At 42.9% G+C, this 25,575-nt stretch overlaps 1 protein-coding gene across 4 annotated transcripts in view; it reads right to left on the reverse strand.

The window, feature by feature from the left end:
- LOC138962038 (dynein axonemal heavy chain 5-like) overlaps window positions 1-25,575 on the reverse strand; it is a 115,296-nt gene that overhangs the window by 24,410 nt on the left and 65,311 nt on the right. For 3 of the 4 annotated variants that reach the window (XM_070333735.1, XM_070333751.1, XM_070333759.1), the window contains 20 exons: window positions 25,097-25,275; window positions 24,140-24,327; window positions 23,249-23,443; window positions 22,315-22,611; window positions 21,396-21,642; window positions 20,312-20,553; window positions 19,624-19,764; window positions 17,939-18,185; window positions 17,221-17,498; window positions 16,272-16,487; window positions 15,239-15,469; window positions 14,146-14,309; window positions 10,861-10,983; window positions 8,955-9,024; window positions 6,484-6,737; window positions 6,002-6,155; window positions 4,315-4,479; window positions 3,526-3,752; window positions 2,608-2,726; window positions 529-980 (listed from right to left, as the gene is read on the reverse strand). In XM_070333735.1, coding sequence (XP_070189836.1) covers window positions 529-980; window positions 2,608-2,726; window positions 3,526-3,752; window positions 4,315-4,479; window positions 6,002-6,155; window positions 6,484-6,737; window positions 8,955-9,024; window positions 10,861-10,983; window positions 14,146-14,309; window positions 15,239-15,469; window positions 16,272-16,487; window positions 17,221-17,498; window positions 17,939-18,185; window positions 19,624-19,764; window positions 20,312-20,553; window positions 21,396-21,642; window positions 22,315-22,611; window positions 23,249-23,443; window positions 24,140-24,327; window positions 25,097-25,275 — 4,189 coding nt within the window. Of the gene's footprint in view, window positions 1-528; window positions 981-2,607; window positions 2,727-3,525; window positions 3,753-4,314; window positions 4,480-6,001; window positions 6,156-6,483; window positions 6,738-8,954; window positions 9,025-10,860; window positions 10,984-11,792; window positions 11,916-14,145; window positions 14,310-15,238; window positions 15,470-16,271; window positions 16,488-17,220; window positions 17,499-17,938; window positions 18,186-19,623; window positions 19,765-20,311; window positions 20,554-21,395; window positions 21,643-22,314; window positions 22,612-23,248; window positions 23,444-24,139; window positions 24,328-25,096; window positions 25,276-25,575 lie in introns of all 4 variants that reach the window. The other variant, XM_070333742.1, reaches the window with a different exon arrangement.

Raw genomic sequence — 25,575 nt, forward strand, 5'->3', positions numbered from 1 at the left:
TCATCTCACACGGCATCACTGCAGAGCGCCTAGAACTGTACCCACGGAATATGCGCGATATAAGACTCATTGATTGATTGATTGATTGATTAATGTAAACCTATATTTCGAGAAACCTATCATGCTTTAATGAAACCTATCTTTAATGAAACCTATCTTTAATGAAACCTATCTTTAATGAAACCTATTATTTCACTGAAACCTATCTTTAATGAAACCTATATTTCACTGAAACCTATATTTAACAAAACCTATATTTCACTGAAACCTATCTTTAATGAAACCTGTATTTCACTGAGACCTATCTTTAATGAAACCTATCTTTAATGCAACCTATATTTCACTGAAACCTATCTTTAATGAAACCTATATTTCACTGAAACCTATATTTCACTGAAACCTATATTTAACAAAACCTATATTTCACTGAAACCTATCTTTAATGAAACCTGTATTTCACTGAGACCTATCTTTAATGCAACCTATCTTTAATGCAACCTATATTTTACTAAAGCCTATCATACAAACCTTGAGGGAGTTGGACCAGGAAGGTTCAAAGAACTCTGGTTTCTCAGTGTCCTGCTTGACAGGCTTCAGGCGGTTCTGGAAGAGCAGCAACACGCAGTCCATGATGCGCTGAATGAGGTGAGGAGGTTTGCCCAGCTTCCTGACGGTGGCGATGTCGGCTGGTTTGATGGTGTTGAGGGCGGCCTCTGCCTCCTCCAGGGCGGGTCTGGCCGCCTCCAGCTTGGTCTCAGCGATGACCTTGTCCTTTTCGATAAAGTCCACGATGGACTGGGCTTTGTCCTTGACCTTCTGCACCTGCTCTTTGACCTTCTCTGCGGCCTGGGCCTTGACGGTGACGTCCTTGAGCACGAGTTCGGCCTTCTCCGAAGCGATGGCCAGCTCTTTCTCTTTGATAGCCAGCTCCTTGCTCAGCTCGGCCACGGCCGCTGAAGCCTCGATCAGCTTCTCCAGACCTGTGGAAGTATTGGGTAAAGTGAGTTTTCTGCCTAGAGAGATCAACTGCCTCAAAAGGATGCTTCCTTCTTTTTACATTTAGTCAAGTTTTGACTAAATGTTTTAACATAGAGGGGGAATCGAGACGAGGGTCGTGGTGTATGTGTGTGTGTGTGTGTGTGTGTGTGTGTGTGTGTGTGTGTGTGTGTGTGTGTGTGTGTGTGTGTGTCTGTCTATCTGTCTGTCTGTCTGTCTGTCTGTCTGTGCGTGTGTGTGTGTAGAGCGATTCAGACCAAACTACTGGACCGATCTTTATGAAATTTGGCATGAGAGTTCCTGGGAATGATATCCCCAGACAGTTTTTTTCTTTTTTTTGGATAAATATTTTTGATGATGTCATATCCCTCATTTTTCAATCAAATTGATTGAAATTTTTGTAAAGCAATCTTCGACGAAGGCCGGACTTCGGTATTGCATTTCAGCTTGGTGGCTTAAAAATTAATTAATGACTTTGGTCATTAAAAATCTGAAAATTGTAATAATTTTTTTTTTTATATAAAACGATCCAAATTTACGTTCATCGTATTCTACATCATTTCCTGATTCCCAAAAACATATAAATATGTTATATTTGGATTAAAAACAAGCTCTGAAAATTGAAAATATAAAAATTATGATTAAAATTAAATTTTCAAAATCGATTAAATAACAATTTCATCTTATTCCTTGTCGGTTCCTGATTCCAAAAACATATAGATATGATATGTTTGGATTAAAAACACGCTCAGAAAGTTAAAACGAAGAGAGGTACAGAAAAGCGTGCTATGCAGCACAGCGAAACCACTACCGCGCTGAACAGGCTCGTCAGTTTCACTCCGTTTTGCACAAGCGGCGGACTACGGTCATTGTGAAAAAATGCAGTGCGTTCAGTTTCATTCTGTGAGTTCCACAGCTTGACTAAATGTAGTAATTTTGCCTTACGCGACTTGTTTCTCTTTCAAATGTTTGAGAAGCTGTTCTAATTACATGCCAAAGAAATCACAACACGTAGCAACGTTTTTAAAAGTTCACTAAAACCTTGGGTGGATATATCAGATGAGCAGAACTTTTGAAGATTTTTCCAAAAGTCATGTGAATCCAAAAGCATAGTGTCTGCCTTTCTGTACAGAAAGCAAGCCTTTTTTAGAACATTCTGCTCACATTTTGGGTCTTTATATCAGGAATAACAAGAAAAAGAAGAACAGCTATAAAAAATAAAATGAAAAAAATAAAAACAAGAAATTCCTCCGAGGTAGGAAAAACACCCCCGTTGGTCAAAGGGAAATAACCATTCTCACTGCCACCAACTGAGAAGGTTATTTCCCTTTGACCATTAATATCTCCCTCTATAAGTCCTTGTAGAATCTTAATCCACCAATAACTCCCTAACCGTGTGTTTGACTGGTCCCAATTTTTGTAAGGACCGTCTCAGGAATGTATAGAACCTGTTCACCAAGTTTGGTGACGATCGGTCCGTTCATTCTTGAGATCTATATGCGAACACAAACAAACAAACACATGGAGCGAATCCTATACACACCCCTATACCGGGGGTGTAAAAACAACAATGTGAACAGAGGCAGCGAGTAAAGTGGCCATGCAAAATACCTGTGTTCATGCGCTGAGCCATCTCTCCAATTTCATCCTTCTTGGCCTGGTAGACGTTCTTGTAGCTGTTGATGAAGGACAGGTAGGACTTGGGGGTCACGTGGGTGGAGCGGCGGTACCTGAAACACAGTAATGAACGTACATGTATGATTTGCTTTGTTAGTGCAGTTTCTTCTGAAAAGTAGCTTAAAATAATGAAACTCAATTAAAGAACAACAAAACAGCAACAACAACAACAAGAACAGCAATAACAGCAACAACAGCCCTTCTCTTGCCCTTTCTTTATAAGCAATCTCTTAGAAAAATGCACAACTATTCAGGCGGCTCCTGAAATGTACACAATCTAGGCCTACGTGCATACCCGCCTGAAATGTACACAATCTAGGCCTACGTGCATACCCGCCTGAAATGTACACAATCTAGGCCTAACGTGCATACCCGCCTGAAATGTACACAATCTAGGCCTACGTGCATACTCACACACAATGTGCAAACCTCCCTCTAAATCATCCCATCAATGTTACCATAACAATCGTTTTGAAAACAAACATTCAGCAGTACATGTAGTTAGTTAAGGGAGACTGCATTCGTGGGTATTTGAGTAAACGTTTTCTTTTGATTCCATGAGGTAACAATTTTATCGTGGCTTTTAAATGTATATCAGTTGTATGCAATATCTCTACCTCTCTCTTTCTCTCTCTCTCTCTCTCTCTCTCTCTCTCTCTCTCTTTCTCACACGCACGCACACACACACACACACACACACACACACACGTGTGCGGGCACACACACACACACACACACATACACTCCCCCTCCCCCCATACACGCACCTCCCCCTCCCTCCCCCTAACCCTCCACCAGCCCCGCCAACACAGAAGGACCTCAAAGCGAAGGACAATCTTGCCACAGCTTTACCTCTGGAAGTATTCAATGCAGCTCTCAGCCACACCGTCATGGATGATGCCCATGGTCTGGATGACCTGTTTCTTGATCTCAGGGCTGCACACGATGTCAAACTCGGACAGGAAGTGGTCGGCCACAGCTATCAGAGCGTCCTTGGGCCAGCGTTGGAACCAGTCCATGGTACAGCCTGAGATCAGCCCTGGGAACTTGAGTGCCCTCTGTCGGAACTTCTCTCCCACCTAGTACACAGCAATACACCGTGAATACATGTATAATTTATTTTAACTATTACCTTAAATTGTAAATTGTAATGTACATATTATTATTTATCTCTTTTTGATGTTGATCTTTCTTTCTTTATTTGGTGTTTAACGTCGTTTTCAACCATTCAAGGTTATATCGCGACGGTTTGATGTTGATGATTAGTCGGATACATAAGACCTGATGATATCTGTCTGCTGCGCTGTATTTAAAATGTGATTAAAAATGTTTAAAAAAACCAAAAACAGTGAAGAATAATATACAAAAAGACTATCAACCAGTATAAACAATGATCTGGTTGATTGTATGGTTGTCCAGTATTCGCCTCGCTTACACGCGTTATATCTCATAGATACAAGGCTGCATCTGAGGCAATTTCCAAAATCTGAAAAGGGGATCCAGGGGCCGTTTGGAACACCCACTTCCCACTGTTTTGAAAAACGGAATTTCTGTTCCTGCCGATCACCAAAAAAACGATACTCGTAGACAAACGGAAGCAGATGCATCTTTGTAGATAAATACTGTGCTAAAACTGCTCACCGGTGAGAAGCAGAGGACAACGTGGAGGTTTAAGCGGACACGGCTGAGGTAGTACTCGTACAGGTTCTCATTGGATGGAGGTCGCCTGGGGTGCTCCTTCTTCATGATGGGAACCAGCTCGCCCAGGATCTCGTCCATTTCGTCACGGGCAAACAGGTTGGCCACCTGTTCACAGAGGTTTCAAAATCAAAAAATAAGCAAGGTATGTTATAGGAACGTGTAATTGTGACAAAACAATACGATACAGTCACCGATCTTCGACCCAGCGGTCTTTTAAGTGGACATACAGACAAACACTTATAATACAGAAAATAAACTTATCTGACAAATTGTCCAGAACCTCGTTCGGAAGATACAGGAGGGGCTCAACGGTTTCAAAAGTTTCAAATTTGGTGGGGTTTTGTTTTACAGAGAAACATAGAGGAAGTAAAGGTTAAATTTTTTTCGTGGCGTTTTGCCCATTCTAACTTGCTGTTTCATGTTTGACCTGTTAAAAACACCCCTCGGCATAAGTCTCTTCAATTCAGTGTGCAAGCCAACTTCTATTATTCATTTATCTAACCAGCACGGTTGGCCTAGTGGTAAGGCGTCCGCCCCGTGATCGGGAGGTCGTGGGTTCGAACCCCGGCCGGGTCATACCTAAGACTTTAAAATTGGCAATCTAGTGGCTGCTCCGCCTGGCGTCTGGCATTATGGGGTTAGTGCTAGGACTGGTTGGTCCGGTGTCAGAATAATGTGACTGGGTGAGACATGAAGCCTGTGCTGCGACTTCTGTCTTGTGTGTGGCGCACATTATATGTCAAAGCAGCACCGCCCTGATATGGCCCTTCGTGGTCGGCTGGGCGTTAAGCAAACAAACAAACAAACAAAGAAACAAACTCATTTATCTTGTGAGCAAACAAACTGTTCACGGGAATACAATCAGCCCTCCCCCAACATTTACGCCAGGGATGACAAACAAGAAGTTACGACCAATATGTAAAGGATTGGATCATTCAGTGAAATCAAGTGAAACGAATGAAACACGTAGAATTAAGGACACGCTGCTTTGATAATGGCCGCCATTATCAAAGCAGCGTGTCCTTAATTTTCCCTTGCTTGTTGTGCACGAGGTGTGGAGAGCATGGGAAGGGGTGTTGGTTGTTGGTTTGAATGTCCCCTCAACATTTTAGGAAATGCGGACCGAGGGAAAAGATGGAGTTTTCTTCTTCAGCGTTCCAGAATTGTTCTGGTTACGTGTAAGCTCGTTTGCCCATTTGGGTTCCCCACACTATACTCTGAGAGCATAGTCAGCTCACTCCGCTTTCGTTGAGTAGGCATGCTGGGTATGTTCGTGTTTCCATAACCCACCGAACTCCGACATGGATTACAGGATCTTTTCCGTGCGCACTTGGTCTTGTGCTTGCGTGTACACACGAAGGGGGTTAAGTCATTAGCAGGTCTGCACATAAGTTGACCTGGGAGATCGGAAAAATCTCCACTCTTAACCCACCAGGCGGCAGCGACCGGGATTCGAACTCACGACCTCCCGATTACGAGGCCGACGTCTTACCACCACGCCTCTGCGCCCGTCGACCTTGTTTTGAAAGAATGAGGCGGGTCATAACCATAACACTGTATTTAAAAAAAATACAGGAACACTGGTTATGTAACAATTGCAGAACTTGACCATAAAATGTGCACTGACCACTCCAGATGACAGCATGTTGTTGAGGTACTCAAGGAAGGCCTCGTCCTTGATCTCCTGGTCAGTGAAGATGAAGGTGATGCCTTTGCCCTCCAGACCGGCCGTGCGGTACAGGTACTTGAGGTCGTCCAGCAGGTTGGACACGTTGTAGGACCTGTGTAGACATCATGCAAATCTGTCAACCTTCGGATACGCAGTAAGAGCTGTACAGCTATCATATCATTGTTCTACCGAAAACGGAGTATGACTGTGGAATAAGGCTATATTTGATCTTTCAAAGAACGAGTGCATGTGCAAGTTGCAACAAGTGAACAAATAAGTACAAAAATATCGTTCTGTAAACTTTATTCATTACAAAAGTTGCTTAATTTCTATGCCGTTCTTCAAAAAACATAATCCGCTTCATTTACATTTTTATCATTCCTTTTTTTGGCTAGAATTTAAAGCTACTCCTCTGGGAAACATGAAAGCAATGACGGTACCTTGTGAGAGTGATCTGGAAGGTCTTGTAGCCAGCGATGAAGGATGACAGACGAGTCAGCGACTGTTTCCCGGAACCTCCCACTCCGACAAGCAGAGCGTGACCACGAGGGGTGCGGATGATGCGAGAGATCTTCAGCAGGTGGGTCATGGCGTCCTTGAAGAACACCAAGTCCATACCCGCACCGCGGATGCTCTCGTTGTACTGCTGCAGGAAGAAGAGGAGACGCTCCTCCAGCTGCTCGAAGCTGTCGATCTGATCACAAAGGATGAAGAGAAGTTGTTAAAGGCGGTCCTTAATTGATCCTGAAGTTGACTTCGCGAAGTCTCATTACCGAAAACTCAGTGCTAAAGCTCCGTGCGGCCAGCTTCATGAAGTCTCATTACCAAAAACTCAGCGCTAAAGCTCCGTGCGGCCAGCTTCGTGAAGTCTCATTACCGAAAACTCAGCGCTAAAGCTCCGTGTGGCCAGCTTCGCGAAGTCTCATTACCGAAAACTCAGTGCTAAAGCTCCGTGCGGCCAGCTTCATGAAGTCTCATTACCGAAAACTCAGCGCTAAAGCTCCGTGCGGCCAGCTTCATGAAGTCTCATTACCGAAAACTCAGCGCTAAAGCTCCGTGCGGCCAGCTTCGCGAAGTCTCATTACCGAAAACTCAGCGCTAAAGCTCCGTGCGGCCAGCTTCGCGAAGTCTCATTACCGAAAACTCAGCGCTAAAGCTCCGTGCCAGATTCGCGAAGCATACTTCGCGTAGACGACTTTGCCCAATTAAGGACAGGCTTTAAAGAAATAATGTAATTCAATCTTGACAAAACTGAGAGAAACAAAACACCAAAGCAGGTTTTGTCAATCACCAGATCAATATATCAAAAAAATAATTTGGCTTTGCTCTCATGGTGACTTTATAGCCAACTCCAGAATACTTGCCTTCTGATGCAGTGGTTGTTTCATTATGCATGGATGACGCACTATGCATCCGAATATTGGGACCGGTACTCTCTTCCAATAAAGACAAACAGAGAATAACAAAAAAATGCGTCCTTAAAGGTTGGGGGTTCTCGTTGGCAGGCGAGTTTAGATGTCCTGATGAGCAAAGTGTCTACTGAACTAGGTTCTGACGCAAAGAGGGGTGGGGGTGGGATTGGTTGGGCTGGGTGTATCGATCAAATCCATACAGGGGCGGATCAGTTGCTTTGTAAGGGGGGGGGGGGGGGGGTGCACTTTGAATCGAAAGTGAATGTGATGGGCGCAAAGCACCCGAATTTGCTAGGGGGGTCCGGGGGCATGCCCCCCTCGGAAAAAATTTTGGCTCAAAGAAGCAAAATGGTGCCATCTGGTGCCATTTGAACTTATAAATGGTCATAGAATCAGCTTTCCAATTTTTTATTTTTTTTTTTTTTTGCTGGAGGGGGGGTGCACGTGCACCCTGTGCACCCCCCCCTCGTCCGCCCCTGCCATAGACAGTTGAGACACATAACTACGTTGAATGCATCGTCCTTCCCGTGAAAACTTGGCTTACTGTCTCAGGTCTGTCTAGGCTTTGAGATTAGACCATACCGTACTTTCCGGGTCATAAGGCGCGACTTTTTTCCTCGAGTTCGACCCCTGCGTCTTGTATAACGAAGCGCCTAATCCGTGTATGAAATACGAAAAAAATCAAAGAGACCGCTTGAGTACCAGTCAAACAACTTGTGATAATGCATGTTTCAGCTACTAGGTACTGCCTTGCCTTTGATCTGGCCGCACACACAGATTTCCACTCTGTTAAACTCGGTCACTGACCGGTCACTGACCCCGATGCAGGAAGTGTTTCCTCTCTCAGATATGACAAGGGAACCACCTCTCATGGCAAAAACTGGGTCATTGACCCCTGGGAAGAAGGTCGTGTCTTTTAACAAGGCCACCCAGCTATCACAATGCCTTTGATCTGGCCGCACACACAGAGCACTCATATTTTCACTCAGTTAAAGTCGGTCACTGACCGGTCACTGACCCCGATGCAGGAAGTGTTTCCTCTCTCAGATATGACAGGGGAACCACCTCTCATGGCAAAAACTGGGTCATTTTGGTGCGCCCTATCGGCCCCCTGCGTCCAATGGGTGACTGGATTACATTTTTTTTTTTTAAAGAAGGGGGTGCGTCTTAGATAACGAAGCGCCTTGTCACCCGGAAAGTACGGTACTCTTTATTCGGACACACACTGACATAATCAACATCCTGACAGCTTTCTGTGTATCGTGGGAACTTTTTTATGTAGTAATTTCAAAGATTGACACCCGTGACGGCTGAGAAATTAATTCAACAAACAAATCCAACTTGACTGCACAGAAAGCATCCATATTGTTGATTTTTGGTAAGTGCCCGAGTGGAGGTATTGTCTTATTCCACGTGAAAGCCTTGTCAGGTCAAAGACAGTGAGCAGACTGTTAACACAAGAAGGACTGCTCCTTTAAACCAAAGCTACCAAGACTCACCGGCTCATAGATTCTGGGCATGTCCAGATCAGCATCCTCTGACTCATCTCCTGTTGGTTCTGGGGCATCTCTGTGTCACCAAAACATGCATTGTCACGAAACTGTCCTTTACATTTCGGGACAATGGACGAATTCCGGAAATAACTCTGTCGGGTTTGTATGGGTTGTGAAAGAGTGAATACCCTTGCTTTTATTGAGGCAAACTTTTCCACGTGACATTATACCCGTGGCAAGGAGCACTTGTGGAAACAAAACATCCCTAGTGACTGGCCTATGATGTCACGCCGGAAAGGTTGTCTAAATAGAATCAACAATACTCACTCTTCCAGGACCAAAACAAACCCTACAGAGTTATTTCCGAACATCGTACATTACAAATGCACTGATCTTGTTCAATTATCTCATTTAAACAGGCTCTGGTATAATCATCTGGTATAAACAGAAGTCTGTTCCCTTTACATATCCATGAAATGTACATATTTAGGTATGTAATTTTTTTTTAAATAACATTTCAAAAATTAATGCAGATCAGAATCAACTAGCATCAATAGTTTAAGGGAGGAAGAATTTTGAGACTTCTTTTATGAAACTGTATTTCAACATGTTTTAAATTCCACTCAAAGAAAATTGAATCCATTATTGATTCATTTAATTTTATATTCTTTGGATTTAGCTTTGCTTTCTTGGCTCTTATTCTTAAAACTCGCGGATCAATTTTCCACTGATAAACGTTTAAATAATTCATGCAAAAAGACATAGGTGATGTTTAATGATTTTGTTTTGCCCCAGAATTGTTAATGAGTTAAATTAATCCAATCAAGATGTGGATTGGTAAGTGACTAGAACTCTCTCAGTCTGAAGTGATAACCTGATCAGTAAAATTATAAGACGTGAAGGATGTCAACATTTAGGATAGGGGTCATATTATGCACGAAAATAAACACACAAATCATCCAAATAAATCAGATACCCCCTCCCTCTTTCATACCCCAACCAGACATGGAATGAACTCATAAAACGACTACCACTTATGTCCTAACAAAGGACGAACATGATGTAAATAATCACAAAAGGTCTGCAGCGGAAATATGCTTCTTTTTACATTCTGGGATTGAGACATACATTTATTTAATCATTTTTTAGGGGAAACAAACAAGCTTTTTTTCAAAACATGTACGCACATCTTTTTGTTGTTTTTGAAGAAAGCAAGTACAACACATCTGGAAAGTAACGTGCTAACTTCACGTTGTCTACCACACATTCCACACATCTATGAACATTTACACTTTTGTGATCTATATTCTACAAAGCAAGTGTTCACACGTCTACAACAAGTACCTGTTCTGTGGTGTTTCAAGGACCTTAAATCCAACCACAATTGTGTCAATAATTCAAGCTCTGCTGCAGTTAATTCGTGTTTCCGTCCCTCGTTATTAGCATCAATAATAACGGAACACTATCACATTTTAGCAGATTTAATTTTGTGTTTAGTGACCCCCGCGCTACCTCCCCTTTTGAAACACAAAAGTATGCTTCTTTTATTTTTTAATAACATTCTATTCTTTCTATAAACTTTTCTCAAGTACGCTGCTTTTTCATGACGAAAAAACCCAGGATGTCTTCTCCGGCACTATATCTTCAAGGTCAATATACTTTTTTGTTATCATTTTACTCTTTCTATAAATCTGTTCCCAGCCCATCCATTTTCCGTGATGAACAGAAGTAGTCTGATTTCTCTGGCACCATATCATCAAGGTTAGAATAATTTTTTTTTAACATTTTACTTTTTCTATAAATCTTTCCCCAGCCCAATCCCTGTTCCGTGGTGTACAAAAGTAGTATGTTTTTCTCTGGCACCATAGCTTCTCTACATCTCATCTCCACCTCAGTTGCCCCGACTAAATACCTTAGGAAGTCACAGAAGTACGGATGGGGTGTGACTAGTTCCTGGTACTCTTCCGATATTTCTTCGGTGACAACTCGACGGACAGTCTTGTCAAACCACTGAAGGTCATCCACAGTCACACACCTAATCAAGTTTGTGTGGAGTGCAAGGATAAAACCAAAAAGTTATCAAACAAAAGCAAAAACAAAAATCAGCACAAGAGGGTGACATGCATGGCGAATTAATACACTGGTGTTCGGGGTGACTAAGATTTTAAAACACACACACATCTAGAAACAGAAAAAGTGCATCGATAATTTATTAATAATCCACACACAGTATTGATTAGGATGATTTCTGAACTCTACCGCACACAGTCAGAGACTACGGTCTCTGACACAGTCCTGAAATAAAACTAGACAAGCGGAGCACAGGTAACAAGAATCTGATAGAGAACATTATTTTGGGTTATCTTAACTTTCTGTTAATTGAATTGTTTTTCCCAAGACAAGGATGATTGGACACCAAAAACATTTGGCATTGGTCAAGTTTCATGTTATCATTATTTAGTGTTACGAATCAGATGCCCACAAATGGAAATGTTCTGTTATCAGACTTGGGTTACAGTGTACTCCGCTGTAAAACCACAGCCCCCGAGAGCGGCGTATGGCTGCCTAAATGGCGGGGTAAAAACGGCCATACACGTAAAAACCCACTCGTGCAAAAACACGAGTGTACGTGGGAGTTTCAGCCCATATACACAGAAGAAGAAGAAGAAAAAGTAAAACCAAAGTGTAACTGAAATAGACCCACATTATGAACAAAGAAAGAAAGGCTGTCAAACCAGGGAGAAGCAAGCGCACGCGGAAAAGAAAACAGTACAGGGAACTGAAAAGAACCAAGGGTTATTACGATCTCTGAGACCAAGCCGTACGAATGTTGACCCAAGCTACCTGAGGAACTCGACAAAGTAATGGAAAGCTTCCGTGTGCTTGGCGAGGTCTTCGTTCATCTCCTCTCCAACAACGCGAGTCATGGTCTTGGTGAACCAACCCAGGTCCTCCACGATGGTGAATCTAAATTAACACGCCCATATGTCAACATGGGCGAAGGTGTTTGCTCGATCATACAAACACAAATCATGGCGGGGCAACCAAAAAAGGGCAGGGCAGCATGGCTCAGCGAGACGGATGAGGCATGCACAGATATTCAATGATTCAACAAAACAACAAACACAATGGTTAGACACTCTGTGATGCTCAGCTGAACCAAGAATCGTGCGCTTAAGACGTTCATCAGGTGACAATCAAGCAAACATGCATTCTGTGCTTCGGTGGCAATAGGTGATAAACACTCAGCAATCTCTGTAAGAACATATCATTAGACCACAACTGGCCACAATCAACACACATGCAAGAGGTGATAGTCACTCAGCAATCGATCTCTGTGAGAACACATAAATTAGACCAAAATCAACACACATGCATTCAATCTGCAGTGCTGGCGAAGAACTCCACATTGGTGCAGGCAATCACACACAGCGGAAGAGCTACCTGAGGAATTCAACAAAGTAATGGTAAGGTTCGGTCAGCTTGGCCAGTGCTTCGCTGTGGTCCTCCGACACCACGTGTCCCATGTTCTTCACTAACCACGTCATGTCCGACTCCTTGGTGAATCTAAGCATTGCAAGATATTTTGTTTGATACAAAATGTTCTGGGTATGACATGCACAGCGTATGCACGTTTTTATGTTCATATAAAGCGAACTCTTTAAAAAAAAAACAAGTCGCGTAAGGCGAAAATACAATATTTAGTCAAGTAGCTGTCGAACTCACAGAATGAAACTGAACGCAATGCAACGCAGCAAGACCGTATACTCGTAGTCCACCGCTCACGGCATAGGCAGTGAAATTGACAAGAAGAGCGGGGTAGTGGTTACGCTATGCTGCATAGCACGCTTTTCTGTACCTCTCTTCGTTTTAACTTTCTGAGCGTGTTTTTAATCCAAACATATCATATCTATATGTTTTTGGAATCAGGAACCGACAAGGAATAAGATGAAAGTGTTTTTAAATTGATTTGGACAATTTAATTTTCAGAGCTTGTTTTTAATCCGAATATAACATATTTATATGTTTTTGGAATCAGCAAATGATGGAGAATAAGATAAACGTAAATTTGGATCGTTTTATAAATTTTTATTTTTTTTTACAATTTTCAGATTTTTAATGACCAAAGTCATTAATTAATTTTTAAGCCACCAAGCTGAAATGCAATACCGAAGTCCGGGCTTCGTCGAAGATTACTTGACCAAAATTTCAACCAATTTGGTTGAAAAATGAGGGCGTGACAGTGCCGCCTCAACTTTCACGAAAAGCCGGATATGACGTCATCAAAGACATTTATCAAAACAATGAAAAAAACGTTCGGGGATTTCATACCCAGGAACTCTCATGTCAAATTTCATAAAGATCGGTCCAGTAGTTTAGTCTGAATCGCTCTACACACACACACACACACACACACACACGCACAGACAGACACACATACACCACGACCCTCGTTTCGATTCCCCCTCGATGTTAAAATATTTAGTCAAAACTTGACTAAATATAAAAAGATGGTTATAGGGATGGAAAATGCATACGCACCCACATCGACAACCCACATCCGCAAGCTTGCCCTCTCAAGTACACACTCACACACGCGTATATACGGACGCATACACAAACACACACATACACAAACACACACATACACAAACACACACACACACACACACACAAACACACACACACACACACAGACACACACATACATAATATATCATGAAAACCAGGTGACATGAGACATGACTATACATGGGACAATTGTTTTCCGTACATGGCATGAATGATTTCCGTACATGTATTTCAAATTCTGAAAGGAAATACAATTGCATTAATCATCATGCAGGGAAATAATCATCAATCTGCAAAATGATAACACTTCAATTATGAAACGATATTACAGCACTTGAATTACAACGAAAAAGAAATTTCTGTCTTAAACACTCTGTCAGTTTTCTGTTAAAGAATAACATATTCAAACATTACAAATATACTTTAACTTGAACATTTCGCAGAGTATGAGTTTTTCACTTCTGTTTTTCAATCATAGGTTCCCCTTACAGTTATGAGCATCTTATAAATGAACTCAAGAAAACAATATTGACATAAATCAAACGTTTGAAAAGTCCTGTGAGAAAGTTGTATTGTAAACTGAATCCCCTGTAATAGCCACAACAGCATCAGACGAATGACATACCTGTCAGCAATGACACGGCAACACTCGTGCTTCCAAAGGTGCATCAGGACCTTCTCGGTGGACACGGTGGTGGCGATGGTCTTCAGCATACCTTGCCAGATGCGCGACAGATCACGCAAGTTGAAGATGTAGTGGAACTTGGCTGGAGTGGGCAACATTTTGATCTGTAAAAGAAGAACGAAATAGATTGAGAACAGAACTCTTCTTCTTCTCCTTCTCGATCGCTCAGACAGGGACTCCGGAACTTCTGATGAAGTCTGCAGTACAGCGAAGACTCCGCAGGTTGCCGAAGATCTTCTCCTGAACTGGTGTGTCAGCAGACCATATTTCTGCTCGTAGTTTCTGGTGGATTGGACAGTGTTGGAGGAGGTGTTCCACTGTCATGTCTGCGATGCCACAGTGGCATACAGGCGTGTCCCCAATGTGGAATTTTAAGAACATGTGCTGACTGAGTCCGCAGTGGCCGGTTCTCAGGCGCACAATGAACAGAACTGAAGGTACACAAAAAATCCTCCAAAACAATAGCTTGCCCAGCTAGCGTGTGCCCAATCACGGAAGTTGAAGATGTCTATGCATTTGATAACAGTGGACAGCCTTTTGATCCATTAAAGAGCCAGCGAATGAAAATGAGAACTGAACTGTAGGTACAGAAAGTTGCGACGAAGAACATTAATGTGTCCAATGGGGTCTTTGACAGCTAGTTTGGCGTCTCCTCTCTCATGAATGAAACTGACCAACAAAAAAAACTTCACTTCAACAATAATTCATGACCCGGCAAGGATGAAATCATTTGCAGCATCTTGGGCTTTGTCAACGAAGCACCATTCAGACCATATTTGCTTCATCAGTTTCTTTATTTTCTTTTCGTTTTTTGTAATGTTTAGGAAGACGTTATAGCGTGCCCTTTTAATCACTAAAACAATAAGATTATGTAACACACTTGGTATCTGTATGTTTGACTGTACATGAGAGTGAAACATTAACCTGTGGCACAGAAAATTAACACTTACTTTTGACATGGACAAGAATGAAAAATGTATTAAACATTGCTGTTGTGTCTGCGGTGTCGAAATTTGCTTCACCAGTTTCTCACCTTGGTGAGTTGCCAGAGGCGACGTGTGATGGGCACCAGGCGTTTGACCAGTGCGATGACGTCATCCTTGAAGCCGCGTTCCTTGCAGAAGTGACCTTGACCGATGACGGAGAAGATCTTGTCGATGGAAGTGTTGGAGGGCAGAGTGCAGTTGAAGATGACGAACTGTCGTTTCAGACGCTGAGGGATGTCGTTACGACCGCCCCCAGGCTGAATCATGGCAGCCAGGAACTGGTGACAGAATGAAATCAGAGGGTTGATATGTCTGTTGCATTTGTGAGAAGTATACCCTTTGTCGCGTCTATGTAGATAATGGAGGTAGTATAGAATCAGGAATTCCGATTTTACGTTGAAAAATTCCGATTTTTTAGGCTTACAAACACAAATACACATGAATTACAATGTTATGCAGAATACCATCCATAGATCAAATGGCATCGTGTTACTCTCAAAGAAATCTGATACAGTATTTTCCCCCCCCCTCCCCCGCTGCTCTTCAACAACCGCATGGAGCTGATATATTTCAATGGTTTTCCACGAATGACTAACACCCACCAATACCCACCAACACAGTACGAAACAAACCATCCACGATTTACAAACACCCACCAATACACACCAACACTGTACGAAACAAACCATCCACGAATTACTAACACCCACCAATACACACCAACACTGTACGAAACAAACCATCCACGAATTACTAACACCCACCAATACACACCAACACTGTACGAAACAAACCATCCACGAACTACTAACACCCACCAATACCCACCAACACAGTACGAAACAAACCATCCACGATTTACAAACACCTAAGTACGAAACAAACCATCCATAAACTGTGAACATAATCACCTGCACATCAGCAATGGTGGTGAAGTCTCCGGGTTTCTCCAGACTGTGGTTATATCCACGAACTACTAACACCCACCAATACCCACCAACACAGTACGAAACAAACCATCCACGATTTACTAACACCTAAGTACGAAACAAACCATCCATAAACTGTGAACATAATCACCTGCACATCAGCAATGGTGGTGAAGTCTCCGGGCTTCTCCAGACTGTAGAACCCGCTGGTCTCCATCAGCTGTCTGACGATCTCGTTGGCCACCTGGTCGCCCCACTCGTTGATGACAGGCATGTTGATGTCGTCGATGAAGACTGTCATCTTCTTGCCCGCAGGAGGGCCGTACATGCTGCCCACACGCTTGTCCACGTAGCTCTCGATGGTCCTCTGGAGAAACAGCAAAGAGGGATAGAGTTGTGGATTGCAGAAACCTTGCTCTTACTTTACTCAAATGTTTTCGGTTAATCAGATGATAAACACTCATATTGCAAAATGAAGACATATCATCACCCCCGACTTTCTCCCCAACCCAGCCCAAAAACACTGCCTCTTTCATCATTACGGACTTCATACTTTTAGCAAACATTACATCATAGCTTGAGAAAGTCAGGTACAATGCAGACATGTTAAAAACAGCTTTAGCAGTCCAATACTATGTCCTATTGAAATGGAAGGGCTGACATTTTAGACAATATAAGTTGTGGACGTGTAAACTATCCTGTTAGCTTGGTCTTCTTTTACTATTAATGGAGAAGAACAAAACGAGACTGAAAGGGGTGGGCAGGTAACGCTTTGTCCGTGCGAACGTTCAAGGGTTAGAACAAAGCAGGACTGAACTCAATGAGCTTAGGTAACTGAAAATAATAAAGCTCGTTCGATCGAGCGCTGCCAATTGCCTGTACATAAGATGTTATCAAATCATTGAGGGCTATAAGGACACTAGGGGAATCCTTCTAGTTCTTCATCTTCTCTTGCGTTCATGGGCTGTAACTCCCACGTACACTCGTGTTTTTTGCACGAGCGGGTTTTGACGTGTATGACCGTTTTTACCCCGCCACTTAGGCAGTCGTACACTGCTTTCAGGGGATAAGGGAATCCATTTGCAGTGTTCAACACCCACCTGGAACATGTAAGGAGTGGTGGCGGAAGAGAAGTTGACGCTCTCGCTGAGGTGGTACTCGGGGTTGTACTGTCCCATGTAGCCGTTGATCATGACGGTCTTGGCAGTACCCTGCTCACCGATGAGCAGCACGGCCTTGTTCTGCTTGGCGATGGTGTCGATGAGGAACTCGGTCCTCACGTTGTCCACGTTGGGCACCAGGATGGAGGTGTACTCGGGCTCGTGGTCCGTCGGGTAGATGTACGGCTTGACGCGCTCGTTCCAGTGCTGCCATGTGCCTGCACATTGTGAGATTTTATTTTATTTCATTTTTTCCTTAATTTCAACACTTTATCATCCGGTTAGATGTACGGCTTCAATCGCTCGTTCCAGTGCTGCCATTTGCCTGCACATTGTGAGATTTTATTTTATTTCATTTTTTCCTTAATTTCAACACTTTATCATCCGGTTAGATGTACGGCTTCAATCGCTCGTTCCAGTACTGCCATTTGCTTGCACATTGTAAGTTTTTATTTTATTTCATTTTTTCTCATTTTCAACATTTCATTATCCGGGTAGACAGCTAGCGTAGACAGACAGACAAAGAGAGACAGACTGACAGACAGACAGAAAGTAAGACAGACAGACATAAGGACAGATAGATAGAGGTAGAAAAAGACAACAAGACATTGACAGACCGAAACATAAACACACAACACACAAAGTCAAATCAACCAACCATCATTGTCCACATAGTAGTCAAACATGGTGGCGTCAGAGTCAGACGGGATGACAGGCAGGTCCAGCTTGAAGTCATCCGACGATCTGATGAACTCCTCCATCTTGGCGCGGTCATCCAGCTCCAGGAAGGCGCCCACGCTCCACATGCACGTGAAGACGTAGAGATGCTCGTAGTGCTCGCGAGACATCTGGTTGTGGTCTTTGTCGTCCTTCACTGGGATCAGGCCTGTCATCAGCTTGGTGGCCTGGTGAAGAAATTCAGAGGATCCGCTAATAAGAGGATTATGCTTAAGTACGTGTTACGCAGTAGTCCCCTTGTTATAACAGCTGCTTGGCAGAGTTGTCTAATTTCAGCACAGTGGTTTTGTTTACATTCAGTCAAGTAATGACCAAAACGTCTTAGGGCTGCGGGTTTTAGAGAGCTGCTTGTGATAAGGTTTGACTGCTGTTGCCTCCTGTCACGTTCTTGCAAACCTTTTGAGTTCATACAACAAATTTGTATAGGGCTATTGAATCAGCCCAAGGTCACCCCCAAAGTAATTCGAGTGTTTTATACACTTGGTTACCTACGGATCCAAAAATTACGCATGTACATAATCCAAGGTATTGCAACTGGACACATTTTCTTTAAACCAAAATAAATGTGTGGGTGGATTACCGCGGAAAATTAAGACACTCGTGCTGGAGAAAGGGTACGTTTTATTTATAGAATCTATTTGTAACATGAGTGCTACAAGGAGAAGAGGGATAGAGGTGTGCCGCTTTCAGGTGCACGTTAAACATGCGTGCTACAAGGAGAAGAGGGATAGAGGTGTGCCGCTTTCAGGTGCACGTTAAACATGCGTGTGTGAAAAACGCAGAAGCCTTGGAGCTTTCTTTGTAATCTGGCGTTATTACACCCCCGGTATTTACACCCCCGGTATAGGGGTGTGTATAGGTTTCGCTCGATGTGTTTGTTTGTTTGTTTGTTTGTTTGTTTGTGTTCGCATACAGATCTCAAGAATGAACGGACCGATCGTCACCAAACTTAGTGTACAGGTTCTATACATTCCTGAGACGGTCCTTACAAAAATTGGGACCAGTCAAACACACGGTTAGGGAGTTATTGGTGGATTAAAATTATACAAGGACTTATAGAGGGACATCTTAATGGTCAAAGGGAAATAACCATTCTCACTCAGTCACTGCCACCAACTGAGAAGGTTATTTCCCTTTGACGGGGGTGTTTTTCCTACCTCGTAGGAATTTCTTGTTGTTTTTGTTTTAGGACACGCACGATAGTACACACAAACACCGAGACAAAAGCTCTTAAGACACAGAAAGAGAGGTGGGGAGAAAAAGAAAGAAAAGAGGGAGACAGAGAGACAAAGAAACAGAAAGACAGAGAAACAGACTGACAGACATGCAGACAGACAGGCAGACAGACAGATAGACAGACACATATGGAAGGGTTCCTGAATGCTTGTCAAGAAAGCAAACCTGCACCATTTTTGTCACTGCAGTGGAACTCCCCTTTTAAGACCTCCAAAAATCTGAGAAAATCGGGTCTTAAAAAGGAGGGAGTCTTAAAATAGGGGTAATTTTACAGAGGTTTATGAACAGAATGTCCACGAAAACAGGGTCTTATAAAAGAGAGAGTCTTAAATCGGGGGTCTTAACAAGGGGGTCCCGCTGTACACACACCTGACTGATGATGAAGGCTTCCAGCATGTCCATCTTGAAGATCAGGTTCTGCACGGCGAAGCGCAGGATGTGTGGGAAGGATTCTTCAAATAATGTCATGATTACATCGTGCTCGGTCAACGGACGGTGGTTCAGCCACCCCTGCAACATCAAAAACAAACACATGTACAGAGCTGTTTGATGGTCATGCATTGTATGATATTATAATTTAAAAGATCACAACCTGCATGATTAAATTGACTCAGACTCTGACTCATAAAAAAAGAGCACGGGGGGAAAAAACAGACACACATTTTTGTTTTTGTTATGTGAGTCATCTGACCCATCACACTAAGAAACACAGTTAAAATATTCGTGCTCTTAGAAATAAGAATGTGTTCAAGCCAGAAACACTGGTTATGCATGTTCCTGCTAACCTTTAAGGGCAGTCACACGATTGACAAAAACAACATATTTTCAGATAACAAAACCCAGTGACAATTGCTTTTCTTTCCACAAAGTCCTCCTTGTACCTGGATCCAGTTGTCCTCAGTGGGATTAACTGATTGCGGTGTATGTAGATGCTCCTGCAAATCTTCATTGCAGAGTACACATAACTGCATGTGCACATGTGTGCATGAAAATGTGGATTTGGGGGATTTCAGTATACTGACACGCGTTATTTGAACATTTGTTCCTACGAACTGACCTGAAGGATGGGCTTCCAGTCGAGACCAGAGCTGCTCATGTAGACCATGCCGTTACGTGACACTGTGGCAGGGGAGGCGTTGTCGATGTTGTGTGGCTCGAAGATGATCTTGCAGTTGGGAGCCATGGGGATACGATCACCGTTGGCCAGAGTCAGGGTCTTGTTGTCGTCTAGCACGGAGTTGAGGTTCTCAATCCAGATGGCGTCCACTGGACCGTCCAGCACCAGCCAGATGTGCTCTCCTGAGGGTGGGAATGACAATCGTTAATACACCAGAGAGGGTAGCCATCATTACAGTGATACAATGCAACACCTATACAGTGTTAACTTTCAGAGATGACATTCCTGCTATCATGGGAGTCACTGAACTCAGCAATGCTCTTGAACTAAATCTCAACAATTGGTTGGACTGGAATGTGCTGAATAAGACTGTGTACTAAGGTGGTATGCAAAAAGGAGGTATGATATTCAAGAGCTGCTGGTCATGTTGCTGGCCGCTTGACTGAGTTGATCCCAGGAAAGCTACCTTGAAAACAAGTTCTAACTGTAATTTGACTGACATGAAGTCAATGCATTTCAGTCAACTGCAGCCTGGCTGACATTTCTTGATAACCAGCGAATCCCCGTCTTCAAGGCATTGTTTAAGAATGATCATCAAAGGGCATGACTGCAAACTAATGCTGAAAAAAGCTCAGCGATGGCAAATCTGTTGTCTACCTAAATCAGTACACAGCTTACTATTCTTGAGTGCAATGATATGGTAAAACACAGATACTAAAAAACGGTAATTCATGGCAAACCTATTTGCTGTCAAAGCAGCATACGTTTCTGAACCCTTGTTCATCGCTACCATCAAAAAAATTGCTACAAGCCGAAGGTGGAAGAAAGATGCTAATGGCAAACCCATTTTTTCCAACCCAGCACACAGCTTACCTTTCTTAATCACGATATAACCTCTTAACTCTTAAACCTTTCTCAAACCATTATCAGCGTAACTAATTGCGAGTAGTCGATTGTGAAAGAAAGATGCTCACGGTGAACCTATGTTCTACCCAAACCGACACCACCAGAAGAAATGCCTGACCTTTCTTGACTCTTGTGGTACGTCTCCAGAGCGTGGAGAAGATGCCGTCAGTCCAGTCATTGGTGGCCACGTCCAGACGGCCAAACATCTGTGGCGCTGTGATGGCCTTGGGGTTCATGCGCCACTCCTTGTGTGGATCACTGGTATCGGTCATGGCCTTCATCAGCATCTGGATGCAGCATGTCTTTCCCGCCCCTGAGGGTCCCAGTGCCATCATGCCGTGGCGCACACGCTGGGTCTCGAACAGCTGCGTGGCGAAATCAACAATGTAGTATAAGTGGAGAACAGTATGCAACCATCACTCGAATCCCAGCAACGCATATGAGTAAGTTTAGTCAATGTTTACGATTAGCAATCTCTTCAAGCGTCTACAAGTCCTCTAAGATGTTATCGATAACAGTAACAAACACTAAAACAGGAACATTAAAATGGAACATTGTCTTTTGTGCAATTAAACCGGCCTGTCAACCATTTTTTTAGGCAGATAAATGCGGCAGGAATGCACTAAACTTGCACCCTTGTTTCAAAATGTTTAGTGACAACTGCCTGTCAACCATGTTCAGGTAGATAAATGCAGCAGGGATGCACTAAACTTGCGCCCTAGTTTCAACATTTTTAGTGACACCTGTAGAGACAAAGGTGATATTTCCTTGCCAGTGATTCCCTATCATCTGACAAGAATGCCTGTTGCTTAGACACATACATGTATACAGCTGCCTCTGTTTCAGTTTAAACCTTCATTAAGACATACAGGTGGCAAAAGAGCTATACAGTGAAACCCCGGTTTGAAGACACATCCAATCCATTTTTAAAATTTGGATGAGACTGCAGTCATTGTCATCATTCATGTGACTGATGAAAAACAAAAAATAAAGTAATTCAGTTATTTTCTCGTGTTAACTAATCACCGTTCCCTTACCTGCACCAGTTTGAGCGTCCATGCAGGGTGGTTGACGAGCTTGGCAGCTTCCACGTTCCTCTGAATGGACCCCTCCAGCTCGGGGTAGCCTGCCTTGTCCAGCGTAATTCCGGGGAACAGATCGTTGATGAGCGAGAGGAAGAGCGGTTCGTCCTGGTCCACCAGCTTGGAGAGGTTCATGTCGCGCAGGACACGCATTACGATCGTCTGCTCCGTGTCGTCGGGGTTCTGACGCTTGACTGTTCCCAGGGTTCGCAGCACAGACAGGATGTTGCGCAGGCCGAAGTCGTAATGAACCTAAGGAGAGAGGAATGTGACGTGTGTGATCGAAATACCCAAATGTTTGGAAGCTCAAATACTCTACTGCAGGCTCCACAAGTCAAACTGAACAGTTGATTTGCGATCGTAAGAAGTGAAAACATTCTTACACATAAAAACGTCAACTATCCACAGAGAATGGTAGAAAGAAAGAAATCGCATGTCACGTCACTCATAACTGCTAGAGGTTCACTTAGGGAGAGACAGTGTTGGGACAGAGAAGCTGATACGATCTAAAACAGTCAAGGATCATTAGATCGACTTGGACAACAGAAGACGTATAAGTTCTAAGAAACTTTTCTCCACTCTTTCCTATTTTCTTCAGAACCCGCTTTGACCAAACAAACAAAAAGCAAACAACAATAATCAATCATAATTTTAAAAAATACCAAGAATGATAGGTTGTTGGAACGTTTATTTTTGACAAAACAAAACGTTACATTTACTAGTACGTCGACCCAAAGGTCTTTGAAGTAGACAGACAGACAGACAGACAGACACACACACAGACACACAGACAGACACACAGACACTTATGAAACAGATAATGAACTTATCTCAGGATCGTGTGGCTACTCGCTTGCAAAATGCCACACAAATCACAAAACAAACAAACCTGTTTGGTCAGCTGTTCCTCGCAGAGTTTGTAGAGGGTGAAGAACTTCCTGGCAAGGACGATGTTGTCGATGAAACCGACAGCGGCCAGCTTGACACGGATGATGATCTGTCTGTCTGGCACCATCATGGCCACGGTACGGAAGTTGATCTTCAGGTTTTCTGGCAGCTCCTGGCGACCAGCGTAGCCGGGGTTCTGGGGAGAGAATGAAAGCGTGCAAGATATTGACAAAGTAAGGAGTAAGGAGTAAGAGACAGTTTGTTTACAGCTAGGAAAAGGTTGTAGCCCCTTCTTTGTCGTCTTCTTATTATTATTCTTCTTCTGCGTTCATGGGCAGATTCATGTGTTTTTGCACGAGTTATTTTTTTTTACGTGTATGACCATTTTGTAACCCCAAAAGACAGTCGAAGATATAATGATGGCGTTGAATTTTTCTTGTCAAATTTTGAAAGAGTATAAGAAGAACGCTTTGTGATTGCTCTGTTTATGCAGAATGTGTGGTGAGCTGTTTCAGTCTGATCACTCAGGCAATGATTTTTTTACACGACATATCAATTCATGGGCGAACGAATAGCCTGCAGCAAAGAAAAGTGTATGGTCCCATATGGCCAATACGTACAAACATTCGCACGCTCTCTTTTATCTCCAAATTACTCAAAAGAACAGAGGAAGAAACGACGGACTGATTGTGAAACTCTGCATTCCACTCTCATGAGAGACAGAAAGACACACACACACACACACACACACACACACACAAACACACACACACACACACACACACACACACACACACACATCATGTCTTGGAATGAGAAATAAATATAACAATCTTTTTGAGAATAGCATACACATACACGAATCATCATTACGTTTGCGTATAGGACTCACCATGGTCAGGAAGATACCAAACTCTGTGTTCATGTCCACAATGTCTCCGTCAGTGAAGACAAACTGCTTCTTGCGTTCCTTCTTGCAGGCGAGCACAATGGCGATCTGCTGAGCAGCCACTGACAGCACAGGAAGCTCAATTCTGTTGAACTCATCGAAACAGCCCCACGAGCCTGACTGGGCCAGACCTGAAAAAAGATGAAAATATTTAAGTATTCAATACCAAACTAGACGAAAAGCAAATGAAAAAGTAACGTTTGAAAAACATTGTTTCAGCATTTTATGGTCACTTGTCTACAAAATAGAGTAAACAGGATGCACGCATATAATTGATGAAAACCACACGTCTATCTAGTTTAATGTGCTTCTGATGAAAACTAAATGCGATATCCCTAAAAGTGCCAAAGGCCACTGCATGAAACCAACAAATAATGTCAGTATAGTGTGTATAGCATATATGAATATTGTGTGAACAGTACATGTGGTGATTTTTGTCCGTATGGTTAATTGTCTTATGTAGGTTGTTCATTTAATTGTTTTATTCTGTACATGTTCTTTTGTAAAGGGCCTAGAGCCATAGGTTAGGCACTTGAAAATGTCCACGTATTATTATTGTATCACTCTTAATATGAACTATTCACTTTTACACACAGAATGATCTCAATCTCCAACTCGAAACACTGGACCTAAAATGTCTTCTCAACACGTTAATCAATACATTGTTTTTATCAAAACATGAGTATGTTTTAATAATGACTTGGCGTTATGTGGGTTAAAACTTTGTAAAGTGTATTCTAAGTCTATTTCGATGTGTATTATTATTAGATTTGGAATTTTGTACAGATTTTTTTTTATATACATGTATGTATGTTTTGCGAGGCTTAGAACTAATTTAGTATTTGCGCCATATAAATAGCCTCATTGTTATAACCTAGCTGTGATGACTGTAACCATTACCTTTGTAGATGCGGCCGAGTCCTCTGAAGTCCATCTGGTCGGAGCAGTTGAAGACGACGACATACTTGCCCAGACAGCGCCCCATGTCCTTGACGGTCTCTGTCTTGCCTGTACCTGCCGGGCCGGCCGGGGCTCCTCCCATGGACATCCCCAGGGCCTGGGCCAGTGTGATGTAGCATCTGCGGCGAATGGGGGAGGATTTTGGTAAGTAAAAACACAGTGGTTCTTCTATTTTAAGACCTACACTCAGAAATGCATGTCTTAAAGGAGGGGAAGTTGTAAAATGGGGGTTAAACCTGTGTTTTAAGATCTTCACTCTGAGAAATGCATGTCTTAAAGGAGGGGGAGTTGTAAAATGGGGGTTAAACCTTTGTTTTAAGATCTTCTAAAATCTCAGAAATTTAGGTTTTAAAGGAGAGGGAGTCGTAAGGCCCCCCCAAAAAAATAGGTCTGTTTACGGTAACATAGGCCAAAAAAAT

This window comes from Littorina saxatilis, linkage group LG1 (genome assembly GCF_037325665.1).
Source record: "Littorina saxatilis isolate snail1 linkage group LG1, US_GU_Lsax_2.0, whole genome shotgun sequence".
Classification (NCBI taxonomy): Eukaryota; Metazoa; Mollusca; class Gastropoda; order Littorinimorpha; family Littorinidae; genus Littorina; species Littorina saxatilis.